We start from the raw sequence: 13471 nt of genomic DNA on the forward strand, positions 1-13471 counted from the left end.
GGCGTGGATGAGCCGGCCGCTAGAGTAGACAACTATCTAGATACACAATATCTGTGGGAGTAGAGAGGGAGAAAAAGGGTGTGTGGAGGCAATGAATGTTGTGCTTCCCTCACGGCTGGTACAGAGTCGTCAGATGCGCCTGCTGGGGTGTGTGGGCCTGGGTCAGGAGCAGGGGCTGCGTCAGCAGAAGCGGATGAGGGCTCGTGACAGCAGCTGGGTCCACAACAGCAGCAGGGTGCAGGACAGTAGCAGGGAGTACCTGAGGGAGAAAAGAGGGGTGTGTTGGTCCGCACTCAGGCGCATGGGCCGCATCGGGAGCAGGGGCTGCATCAGGAGGAGCGGTAGGGGGTACTGCTGGGCCGGGGGCGGTGTCTGAGGCAGGACGGGTGTGCTGGGGTCGGAAGAGGAGCGACTGTCTGCTTAGAGCAGCAGAGCTGCTCTAGGGTGTCCAACCTGCGGTGTAGAGACAGTAGTCGTAGAGCCGATGAGAGCTGCTTCTGTGTGGATAAGCTAGTCTTCCATGTTGCTTGAAGACTGGGAGCGTGATCAGTTTCTCCTCCATCCTGTGTGAGTGCGAATCTCCGGGAGTCACCAATTGTGGGATTCAGGTTGTTTGGTTCACACTCAGGATGGGTTGGAGAAAGGAAACTCACAATGTGCTCTCTATATACATGTTGTATTGGATATACAATGCAACTTGGTGCTGGGAAGGCAGCATGGTTACAAGCGTGATGTAGAGAGAGCTGGTTGGTGAGGGTGCTCAGAGAAGGACAGCTTGTGGGTCGCCATGCTCGCCGGCGGGAGTGAGGACCGCCAGGCAGGCGGAGGAGGAACGAGGTGTTGCTGGCTGGTTGGTGTAGGTAGAAAGAGAACAGGTCACCACGAGGTCAGGTCTTAAATAGCGGGGGGTAGGCGTGGCTTAGTAGTTGACCCCCGCTCCATGATGTATGGCGGCGCTGGTTGACCCGGACCACGGGGCATCCACTGGGAAATTGGTGGGGTCAGCTACTCAGCGACAAACAGCGTTTGTAGGGGAGAAATCCACTACACCCTCATCCCTCCCTCCCTCCCACACCATCCCCCTCTCCCCCTCACACCCTCATCACCCTCCCACACCCTCACCACTCCCTCCCTCCTTCCCTCACAACTCATCCCTTACACATCGTCGTTTTTCCCTTGTTTTTTCTACACCTTTATCCATACCTGCTGTCTCATCTTTCCTCTACCCTCATCCTGCCCATACCTCCATTCTGCCTACACCTTCATTCTGCCCACACCTCCATTCTGCCCAAACCTCCATTCTATCCATACCCTCATCCTGCCCACACCTTCATTCTACCCACACCTTCATTCTGCCCACACCTTCATTCCGTCCATACCTTCATCCTGCCCACACCTCCATACTACCCATACCTCCATTCTGTCCATACCCTCATCCTGCCCACACCTTCATTCTGCCCACACCTTCATTCTGCCCACACCTTCATTCCGTCCATACCTTCATCCTGCCCACACCTCCATACTACCCATAACTCCATTCTGCCCATACCCTCATCCTGCCCACACCTTCATTCTGCCCACACCTTCATTCTGCCCACACCTTCATTCCGTCCATACCTTCATCCTGTCCACACCTCCATTCTGCCCATACCCTCATTCTACCCGTACCTCCATTCTGCCCATACCCTCATCCATGCTATACAATTATCTATTCCAAAGCTTCATACTACTGCCCATGCCTTCATTCTGCCAACATCTTCATCCTTCACACACACACACACACACACATCTGACACACACACCCATATCTCATCCCCACACATCCATCACGCCCACTTTTCATCCCCACACACCTGACATACGCACACATCTCACAACTACACATCTGTCACGCCCACATCTCATCCCCACACACCTGACACGAGCACACATCTCATCACACCTACACATCTGTCACGTCCACATTTCTCTCACACACCGCGGTTACACCCGTGTCTCCACCACGCCCACGTCATTTACTTCTGTTGCAATTTAAAACTCATCAATAATATTGAACAAATTAATTGTATACCCCAGGGAGAAAAATTGACTAACCTGCATCTCCCAAGGTTGTCATAGCAACGGCTTGTTCTGGAGCGTCGCCCAAACCTCGATATGGTAAACTTCTTCATCCTCTGAGAGATATATTATTAATATTTCTTAACTCCAGTTGATAAATTTGATCATTATTATATGCTAAATCCCATTTTCAGGGATGGTTAGCCTTTTTTCTACGTATATTAAGATGGCATCGTTATAACAATGTTGTTCTATCTAATGATTGAGAGGCGTGGTGGAGGGTGGCAGCAAGACTTGTTGCCCCCTTTAGTTCTCGCAGTTCTCTGTCAGTGACGCAGGAAGAAGGTTCTACCGGGAGCCCAGGGCCAGCGGTACAGAAAGGAATGAACGGAGAACTCTTACACGCGGGAAAGTAAACCTCCCGTTCACAAGGTTAGTAGATACTCTTTCCTTGTAACAGAGAAGACAAGTGGTGGGGGGGGGGGGGCAACCAGCATCCATCACAATGACAGACCAATTTACTTCGTGGAGATGACGACCAACAGTGCTTGCAGTTGCAGCCAGAATGTCAGCCGCGAACTGGTTATTTCCAATTGTTTGGCATCGTATACCGGGCCTAATTGACGTAGTATATGATAATAACTTGGGAACTGGAGGGTAAAGAAAGCCCGCCTGTTTCAATTTCTGCAATTTGAAGACAATTTCGTGAAATATAAGATCAACTAAACTTATTTAATACTAGAATATAATATTTTACATATACTCAAGTATATTTAGGTTTAGTCCATTTAATTCAAGACCCTTTACTTGTCAAGTATCGCCAACATAATACAGTACAGTATAGTGTATCTCTCTATACCTGGCGCCTGATCGACCTGTGGCAAGTGATTTGTTGTTGGTGGAATGTTATTACTGAATTTACTGAGTTTCAACAACGAAGGTTGGTAAAGGTTGAAGAGAGGGTTAGCAGTAGGAATTATTTTTCAAACTGCACTCTTTAAGCGTGTAGCAAAGTTAGTGCAGTAATTAACTATCAAGTACACTAGTCCAATGGCAATTAAAAATGAAGAAAGATTGAACTTTCTGTTGAGGTAGCAAATAAAGGCAAAGCATAATAGCTCAGGAAACATCAGTTGGTGGACTAAAATGTCACTTTAAAGTAAAGGACATAACTAGATACAGTTTTTTGTGTAATGATAATTTCAGTCAAAAACAGGATGATTTTCTTCTATGACACTTTTGGCTCATTTTACCCATAACCGAGATATGGTGAGTTGAAAATCAGACAACTACAGTCCTAGAAAAGATATTACAGTTTTGCATTTGTTGCCACCAATTGAATTTCGGAAATTTTATCATTGCAAACAATAGTTTAAACAATTTTAAGACACTTTACTTCTTTGACGTTTCCCTCACAAATGACTGGAACCGAGATATTTGATATGCCGGGGGACTGATTTTGTTAGTTAGGATAACTTAATTAGTAATACATGGAGGATAGCACTAACCAAACCTACCTAACCTTACATAACTTCCCCAACCTGCCGGCATAATATCTGGGTTCTACCTCGTTTGTTAGGGAAACATCATAAAATAAAGGTATCTTAGAATTGTCTAAGCTATACATTCTCAAATGTTTATGGACTGATTTTGTTAGTTAGGATAACTTAATTAGTAATACATGGAGGGTAGCACCAACCAAACCTACCTAACCTTACATAACTTCCCCAACCTGCCGGCATAATATATATCTAGATGGCCTAGCCCTCGTAATGATCTTCTAGAGTGAGGTCCTTCCCTGCCTGGAGTACTGTCACCCTGTCTGGTCCCCGAGATATTCTAGAAACTGTCAGTTGATTGAAAATGTTTAAAGGAGGGCCACCAGACTGGTGCCTGCTCTATGGCACCTCAGTTATCCAGAGAGATTAGAGTGCATGCAACTGCTTAGTTTATACAACAGGCAGGCAAGGGGTGACCTAATTGAAGTGTATCAGAGGTCACTGCTCAGTCGAGGCTCCATACCTGGAGCTGGCTGCATCACAAAGGGTCACAGCTCATGGATGAAGAAACCATATGTCCAGAAAACTGTGAGGGCAAATTTTTTCTGAGTGAGAATTGTGAACTCTTAGAACAACCTGCCAGGGATAGATGTGACAGCACTGTGTGAGCTCTTTCAAGACCAGACTTGACCAACATTGTAGCAGGTTCGGATACAATCAGGAGCCAGTGCATGCCCAGTACTTGAATGGCAATAAAAGTGAAACTAAGTGTGCCCCTCTCCCATGTAAAAATTTAATATATCATATTCAATTTTTTTTAACAGATGGCATATCCAGTACGGCTAGAGGTGGCCACCTTGGTAGGGGAGCCTGGAGCCCAGGAACCCTCAATCTCAGTGTTACCTCAAGCCCGCACCACTGTACAAGATCTTCCTCCAGTGGCCGACACCACAAACACGCCCACTAGACGACCTGTTTTTGTTATAGGCGACTCTGCCAAGCGGCCTAAAACAGCAGGTAAGAATGTCTGTGGGTCCTGATGGTGAGATTTTTTCCCTTATTTGCCTTACTCAGGAAAATTGGGTGGATAATTGCTGAAGAACAAGAGACTGGGTTATCCTGTTATAGTACCTAACAAAAAATATCTATTGAAAAATAGTGTATTCACTGTACAGTAGTTCATTGCTACAGTTACAGAAAACAATCATACTGTATATTGAACGGTAAAGCCCTTGTCTTATTGAGGATAATGTTTCAAGGAACTATAAACAATTGTATATCGAATGGTAGAGCCTGTATATTATTGGGGTCTGTTCCAGGGAAGGAAAATGTTAGTCATAGCTCCCCTAATAATACATGGGCTCTACATTCAAAATATGATGGAATGTGTCCCCCAGTAATACACGTACTCTACCATTCAAAATACACTTTCTCACTTAACGAATGGATTTAAAGTGAGAGGTGATATGATCAAAGTGTATAAATGTAAGATATACTGTACTTTAGTTCAATAAATGTGATGTAACTAAATTACAGTTGTAGGAAAAAAAGAATTTTGCAGGAAGGAAAGGAGGTGATGTACTGTATGTGAGGGTCGGGTTAGGTGGAGACTAGGCAACATCGTATTGAGGTGGTGGTTAAAATTTTGTGGTTTTATTTTCGTACTATCTGAATTTTTTAGCTTAATTATTAGGCAGGCACAGCTTACACTAACATTATGATGTAAATAACTCAATACACCAAAACAACCACAAAAACACAATCAAAATTTAATGTATGAGGAGACTTTCCACATTTTCACCGCCATCCCAATGAGATATTACTGCTAGTTCTTCGCCTACACCCCTGCCCTCCCTGCCAAATTCTTTTTGTCCACAACTGCACTTGAACTATGAAATCTTGAGCAAACACATAGAAATGGTTTAAGTTAGAGAAGTTTAGATTTAGAAAGGTAAACATTGATTTGGAAGTATAGTTGTGGATACTTGGAACAAGTTAACCAACTCCATCATCAACTCAAACTCATTGGGAATTTTCAAATATAGGTTGGACAGATATACGAGTAACAAGGTTTAGGTGTAAACAGGAGCTGCTCAGCATGGTCTAATAGGCCTACTGCAGTTTCCATCATTCTTAAGTTCTTATTTGCATTTGTCGACTCATATATAATTTAACATTGCTAGGAGTAGATTATCAAGCAAGGTACTGTACAGTATCTCTCATGCGTATTATATTGTTGTTCATGCCTAATCTTTTTGAGAGATTTTGCTGTCTTATATAGGCAATGTATTATTAAAACCCACGTTAAATATTGAACATATCTGCTTTTAAATTTTGTATTGAGAATGAGCCATTCCACAAATGTTTTCCTTTCCACCAGGTTTGGTGTTTATGAAACATCAGTGTGTTGTTATATAGAATTACTGTATATATTTCGTGTGTATCCTAATTATGCTTTAATAGGTATGTTAGGATCAGGACGTGTGGTTCCCATGGTCAGTGTGGACACTTTACATCCCAGCACCACTAGCACTTCCTGTCTCAGCCCATCATCACGCCCACGCTCCAGCCCACTTATTGGGCGACGCCGCACACGTGTTACACCATTACCTCCTACTACCCAGCTGCAGGCACCCACTGATACCAAGAACACTATAGATCACAATCACCACAAGGCCCCTCAGCTGTCATTGCAGGGGATGAATGATGCTTCCCGTACCTCAAAAGTCCCAAAATGGAATAGGGAGCGTCGAAGGGAGTTCCATAAATGTACTACCAAGGAAGAGAATGAGGCACCATGGCCCAACTCCTCTCTGGACAGTGGACCACTAGATCATGCCTCCTCAACCCCCAACAAGACTACTTCACCAGCCGCGATAAGTATACAGGTACATGCACACACAATCCTACGAACAGAATGTGCAAAGAAAATAAAAGAAATAATTACAGTATCATAAGGTCAAAAACATAAAGGGAATAAACATTTCTTTGTGTGCCAGCCAGAGCAAGCAGGCTGAGGGGGGACTTAAGTTAGCAGACATTGTAGTACAGTGTACCTCTTTTCATATCAGACACTGTACAATACCTCCCTTCCATATCAGATGTTGTACCTCCTTTCCATACCAGACACTGTACCCAGTCACAATACACATCATTCTTTGTCATGCCACCCCTACTCTTTGTAAGTTTCCTTCAGTCAACCTCATCTTCTTTCACCACCTTCAGGCATCACACTTCTTGACTGTTGTACTCCCTACTCTCTCATGTCTTACCATCTACCTACATCTTAGAGCTTTCTGAATTTAGGGCAAATACTTACGGTACCTCTTATTGCACAACTGAACATTTATTTTCATCTCTCTTGTCTATGGTTTTCTAGGCAAGCCTCACTTGAATACTGTACAGTATAGGTCACTGTTAGTGTCACTGCATTTCAGAAGGCAAACTTTTATGCAAACATCCCCTAATCAATCACAATGTAAAAAATAAGAATCAGTTGGCATAAGTCATTAAGGCATTAGGTGAGAAAGTGAATGTAGAGTTTATATAATAAGATGGAAGAACTACAAAATGAGAGGTTAATTATTGTATTGTCACAGGAATTAGTGACAGAATTACAATTGAAATGTTGATAGGGAATGGACTTGTGGAGAGAATGGTTTAGTGTGTCTTATTGAGGCGAATTAAATCAAATGCCGTATAGTGATTGACTTGAGGTGAGGCAGAAAGAAGGTGTCTTGATAGATAAACTTGTTTCTGTACCGAGATTATAGTTTGGGTAGAATGTTTTCCAAGGACAGTACAACTCTTCTGCAAAATATAGAAGATTGTACTGTACTGTATTATATATTAGATATGGTATAGAGAAAGGGAGACTCCTGTACAGTATATTATAAAAAACCTACAGCTTTATTTTGTGTAGTCGCTTCTTCGTGTAAATTTTTTTTTAGTGGTACAGTATTATGCCACACCTAATAGAGGTAACTAAGACATGGACACCTTATTACAGGCTTCCTTTTGAACTATTGATTTCGGGCACATGTACTTCTGGTAGTAATAGAGCTCATAATCCATATCTAGGTACATGATATATGTAGTACTGTGTGGTGTGTGCAGATTTGTTCTTTTATAAGTTAATTTGTCCATTACTATATTTGTACCATAGTTCTTATGTGAATGTACAGTATTATACTTTTGATGGTGTTGAATAACATTGAGTTACCTTAATCTGTGTACTATACCTAGACCTCCTGCTCTGTTGACTATGAGAAGGTGACAGTGTATGCTCCCTGCCTACAGGGAGGCCATAGCCCTTGGGTGGGCAGGTACACTGTACCCACCATCAACGTCGCCTCAGAACACTCCTCCTCTCGTCCCCTCAAGTCCTCTGCCTCACTCAACAGCAACAAGAGTGACTTGTGAGAAGTGATTATTGTTTGTAGCTGACTGTTGTTCCCCTGTGCCTGTTACTTGTGTGGCTAACACGGTAGCCCAGTAGATGTGTAACCGTTTTTAAAGCTATAGGTTTTCCATATACTGCACAGTAACTATTAAATGTGTGGTAATGTCAGTAGATGTGTAGCTGTCTGTTGTCTGTAATTGTTTAATATGGTTAACTCCTTAGATGTGTCTGTCTGTAACTGTTTAAAGTGGCTAACTCATTTGATGTGTAACTATTTGTATGGCTGTCTTTTGTTTTAGAGTCAAGTTTCCTGTGTATGGCTGTGACCAACTGTAATTGTGTAATGATAAATAACTTGTGACTCGGGGTTGCCTTTAGTGACTCTTATATGTGAATCTGTTTGGCAGGATGATGGTGGAGTGGTTATCATACTAGGCTGGCAGTTCTGTAGGCCATTGATTCAAATTTATATTCGATGTGAGCCATTACTAGTAGTGTAGTGTTGTCATGTCCTCAACAGCTTGAGCACATCCAGATTGTAGGGGAAGATATACCTATTCTATCTTAGCCTGCTAGTGATAAGTGAGGCCAGGCCATAGGTTGACTTTAGATACGAGTACTGTACTAGGGAGCCTTGCATGGATACAGTACTGTATAGGGAACACTATCAAGGTATACTCACGTGTACCTCTCCTAGTCTGTAACAAACTTTAAAAATTATCTGACTAATTTTAAATGTGTGTGTGTGTGTGTGTGTGGTGAGAGAGAGAGAGAGAGAGAGAGGACTACTGTACAGTTGTACTTAAGCATTGTCTAGCTGTTTACTTAGTTGCATGTCACTGTACCTTCTTTGTTTTTATGAAGATTTCATTGTGGTTATTTATCTGTCTGTGTATGTACATAGCTGTGCAAGTAGCACTGTATGCATGACATTGTGTCTGTTTGTGTAGCAGTTTAGTTAATTATATAATTGTTTAGTAGGTTCTTTAGTAGTGTACATAACTATTCAGGTGACATAAAAAAATAAACATTAGTGTTTACGAGCTGTGTTGTGGATAACAGTGTCAATGCTGTCCAGCTGATAATAAGTTCTACCTTTCCTGTAGCCAGTCAAGGGGAACTAATTAGTCTTGAACCTTAACCCCCAATTTCCCAGAGGCTTCCCCCCCCCCCTTTTTTTCCACATTATTTTTCACAAACTACACTGTGTAAATTAAGGGATTACTGTGTAAATATACATGTAAGTGTGAAGTATTTTTAATTTGTTTATGCTATGACCAGCTATAGTAATGTGCTACAGTACCTTCTAACCCCTTTGTGTATGTGAATCACGAACTGGTTTTGTCCAATTTGATCAGTGACTCGGAAACATGTTATAGAAATTGAAATATTCGCCACAAATTAAGTTTTCATCCTAGGATCATAGTGCATCACAGAGAGGAGCCTACACCCAATGTAAGTTACCAATTAGTGTTTAGTGAGTTAGGTTGGGCACTTCATAGATGAAATAAGTTCAATGTTCTAGCTGGCAAGCTGTCTGCAGTTATGGTCCCTTTAAATCAAATCTCCCATCACACTCAATGCCTTCCTGCACCATTGGACTAAAGTGTTTTGATCATAGAATAGTCTTTTAGAATTGTGAAATTGAGTATACAGTAATGCATTATTATTATTATTTTTTTTTTTCAGAAAAATTATTTGAATATTGTGTCTATTTTTACCTAACTGTGGCTTTGTATCTATCTTTCTTTTTCTGTGTAATTAAATATACTATATGTGTAGCAAATTGTGTACTGTATGTTACAAACTATGTTAGTTAATGTACCTGTCATTTTGGTATTAGATTATACAGTTACATGATACCTTGACAATTCACTTTACATTTGATAATTGTAATTTCTCATGTGACAGACATTTTGTTGTGGTTTGTAAGTCTAACTTACCATCAGTGTTATAGTTATTGTGTTTGAGTATCCCTCGTAAACTAACAAAAATCATTTAACATTTATTTGAATTAAACCAAATAAGTTTGCACAAAATATATCCTAATAAGCCTTTTTCCTCCACAGCACTAGCTTGGAGCACAGCCGGTATGTGACAGAGCGCATTCACCACCTGGTGACAGCATTTAGCCAACGAGCCAACAGGGTTAAGGCACAGATCACTCAGCCTCCCACACCATCCACTGAACTTTCTGAAGGGGGTATGTGGCCAAAATTTTCAAAACATTTATTGTTTTGTTCATATAAATTTTTGTCTCCTGCTGTTTGCTATATCCCACTCGGGTTTTACTATTCTAACTCATTCATCCTATTTTGCTGGTATTAATTTTGCTTTTATATTTGTTACTCGGTTACCATTTCCATATTTTTGTTGTAGTGTTTCTTATGTTTGTTTTGTCATCCTCATGCCCTTCTTGGATATCTGTCTATATCTTTTTCACTTTCTTGCAGCCACTTATAATTATTTCATCAGTTTTATCAAGGTATGACCAAAGAAATCCAAATATATTGTTTATTTCAAGTGTTGCTGAATACTGCTGAATTATACATTCACTCTCTTTGTCAGTAATCTTGTAAAATACTTCCTCTTTGAACATAGTTTTTCCATTGTGTCTTCAACTGCAGTTTCAGTATCTAGCTTACTTCCATCAAAATGCCTTTCTTTTTCTATAATAAGTTTCAGGAAGAAGTGAATCAATAGTCATGTCAGTAGCAACCATCTTTGCTTCCTCATAAATTGAATGGTATTGGTCTATCAGGGTCTTTAAACTCCGTCTTTAGGTCCTCTATGTTTCCATCTTCAGTGTTTATACTGTAGTAGAATTATAAGCCTGTATCACTAGTTTCGTTGGTCTATTCTTGTGGAAAGTGGCAACGTCTGTGATGCAGTTTTCACTGATCGACTTTCAATAATCAAAAAGAATTTTCCATTAATGTCATTAGTTGCCAATCACAGTTTTGGATGCCTCAGCCAGTGAGAGGTAATCCAGCTTCCTAAAGTTTTCCTGTGGGATGTTCTCCATTATGCAGTAGCATCATATAAATACAGTACAGTACTACTTTTTTGGAGAGAAAGAGAGAGAGGAGGGCATTTTGCTATCGTACATGTGTAAAATATTTACTAGAGCTTGGGCCCCCTAAGGTCATGACTTCAGGAGATTTGCACTTGGTGTACCCCCTTCTCCTGGGCCATGTTGGTGGATGGTTCATCATCTATTTGCAGATAATGCTACATGGGTACAAGGCCTACTCATGTGCAACTGATCTGCTCACGGTGTCTGTTTCTGAATTGATCTTCTTTCCACACATTAAGTAATTTTTCTACTCTTTTTAAGTGTACTTTTCATTTGGCCATTTTTTTGGTTTTTCACCTGTGACATAACACTTACATTGGCTCTCATTGATTCTTCATTTTCTGTACTGTACAAATAGTTGGCTCTTTCATGTCATAGATATACCCTTGCACTGTACTTCATTACCCTACTTTCAGTTGATCTGAAATTTCAGTTTTTATATCGGAGATGATTGCTGAGTGCATAGTTTTTGTTTTCTCTTTTTAAACTGATAAAATTGAAGCAGAAGAAAGAGGAATCAAGAACGATAGAGATTTAGTCTAGTGGGCTATATGGATGAGGAAAGTAGTGGATGCAAATACAACTGTGAGGAACCTGGGGATTGTATGTGTAAAAATCCACCCAAGCAGAGGTGTACAATGTATAACACAGCTACCTCTGATCACACCCCAAATTCAGGCATACCTTTTATAGCACTCTAGATGCCTTTCTGGAAAATGGAGGGCTTTAACCCAATCATTGCACCATTTGGGAAATCAAGGGTGCTTCTTTAATGGAAAAGAACATGACATTTGAAAGATAATTTTTTTTTCTTTTGAAATTAAAGATACTGTATAAAATTTAGAAACCATGAAAACCTTATTAAAACATTGTACTCATCATGGATGGATGTTATGAGTTTATGAAGTAAGGTGGAGACTAACTGCCAAATGCTGAGCCTTGGTTGTTGTTCTGGTGAAAAACTGACAAATAACTTGGTTATGGTGGTGCAGTGGTGGGTTTTAATGGTGCAAAGTGTTCATACGTGGTGACCCAGGCTGTGGTGTTGTATATTTGGGTGAGGGGCCACTGAGGACAGGAGGAGGGAGATGAATTATAAATAATTCCAAATCATTCCAAGATGATAATAGTAAGTTGATTTGAGGCTCCACACAATGTGAATCTGTGTTTAAAAAAATCCAGACAAATTAGCTTATAGGAAATAGAGAGTTAGGTTCCAGGCTCTCATTACATCCCCATGACTGGGAGAAATGGTGGGGCTGGGGGATGGGATGCTTGACACAAAAGATATATTCCCCCAAAGTATCTTGCTGTGTGAATTTATGCTAAACGAATCTAAAACAGCCAATGAAAACATGTAAAAGGTGAGAAATGTGTGTTGTAGGCAGAACCGATGCATTGTGCAAATGATATAAGCAGTCACTTGGGGCCCCCACAGTCTCTAGGGTCCCCCAAGCGATGTATTTCTAATTTATTTTTACCTGTTTAAAAAATCCTGAAATGGTAAATGATTTTCAAACTGGCCCGGGCTCGCAGCTGGGATGATGAAGTACTGTATACCAATGCCAAAAGTATGATAATTGTCTATAGTGTGATAAATAATAGTACAATACAGTACAGTATAACATTTGTTGGTTTTGTCTAGTAAAATATAAATAATTTTCATAAATTTATAAAAAATATGAATTTATACAATTCCAATGACAAGTTATCTTGTACAGTACAGTATTACAACAATGTTTATTTTTTGTGCTGTAACACAGTACTCACTGTACCATTTTTTTTAGAGTAAACATTCAGATATTCTACTTTGGAGAAAATTTTAGGACTATCTGGACATTACCTGCCTAAATATTCAAAAGGTGGCTTGAGTTTGGTGTTTAGAATTTTTAAACTGTCAAAGAAAAGAGTTTAAAAAATGTAGCATTATATTTTTATACCCCACTGTACTGGTTTTCTTGTTTCCCATTATAAATTAATCACTTTATTTTCTACTAGAAATATTTTGTACTTTACATGTGATCATTATGGATAATGTTTTTACAGTTCAGTATGTGGTATTACTGGTACACTGTACTGTATTTCAGCTTTTAATTACCATTACAGTGTATGTTATTGTTATTTATTGTTCATTTATGCACAGTGTATCGAAATGTACGCTGTATGAAATTCAGATGTCCTTACCCTCTGCAGGTGACGATGCCAACAAAGCCCCAGACCCACGTCAGAGGCTAGACTCCCTCATGGATGATGTTTCCTCCAGGTCTCCATCTCTGCCTAGGCTGGTGGGAATCAACACTCGTCATGCCTGGTTGCTGCGACTTCTATATAGTTGTAGGAAAACTCTGTCTTTCCCCCAGGCCATGGAACCCCAGAGTGAGTATTACGTTTCCTCATTGATTAAGCAATAGTCTCCTAGATCAGGCATATAGATTT

The 13471-nt window shown here is 40.6% G+C and overlaps 1 protein-coding gene across 3 annotated transcripts in view; it reads left to right on the top strand.

Annotated features, from left to right (window-relative positions):
• Positions 1–2357: 2357 nt before the first annotated feature.
• LOC121871863 (cyclic nucleotide-gated cation channel beta-3-like) overlaps positions 2358–13471 on the top strand; it is a 43267-nt gene continuing 32153 nt past the window's right edge. The window contains exons 1-6 of one of the 3 annotated variants that reach the window (XM_042374431.1): positions 2358–2490; positions 4382–4574; positions 6021–6445; positions 7857–7975; positions 10029–10162; positions 13229–13411. In XM_042374431.1, coding sequence (XP_042230365.1) covers positions 4382–4574; positions 6021–6445; positions 7857–7975; positions 10029–10162; positions 13229–13411 — 1054 coding nt within the window. In that variant the 5' untranslated portion in view covers positions 2358–2490. The remainder of the gene's footprint in view (positions 2491–4381; positions 4575–6020; positions 6446–7856; positions 7976–10028; positions 10163–13228; positions 13412–13471) is intronic. The other 2 variants (XM_042374429.1, XM_042374430.1) reach the window with 2 other exon arrangements.

The sequence above is a fragment of the Homarus americanus genome, unplaced genomic scaffold (genome assembly GCF_018991925.1).
Source record: "Homarus americanus isolate GMGI-L3 unplaced genomic scaffold, GMGI_Hamer_2.0 scaffold39675, whole genome shotgun sequence".
In the NCBI taxonomy this organism is placed as follows: domain Eukaryota; kingdom Metazoa; phylum Arthropoda; class Malacostraca; order Decapoda; family Nephropidae; genus Homarus; species Homarus americanus.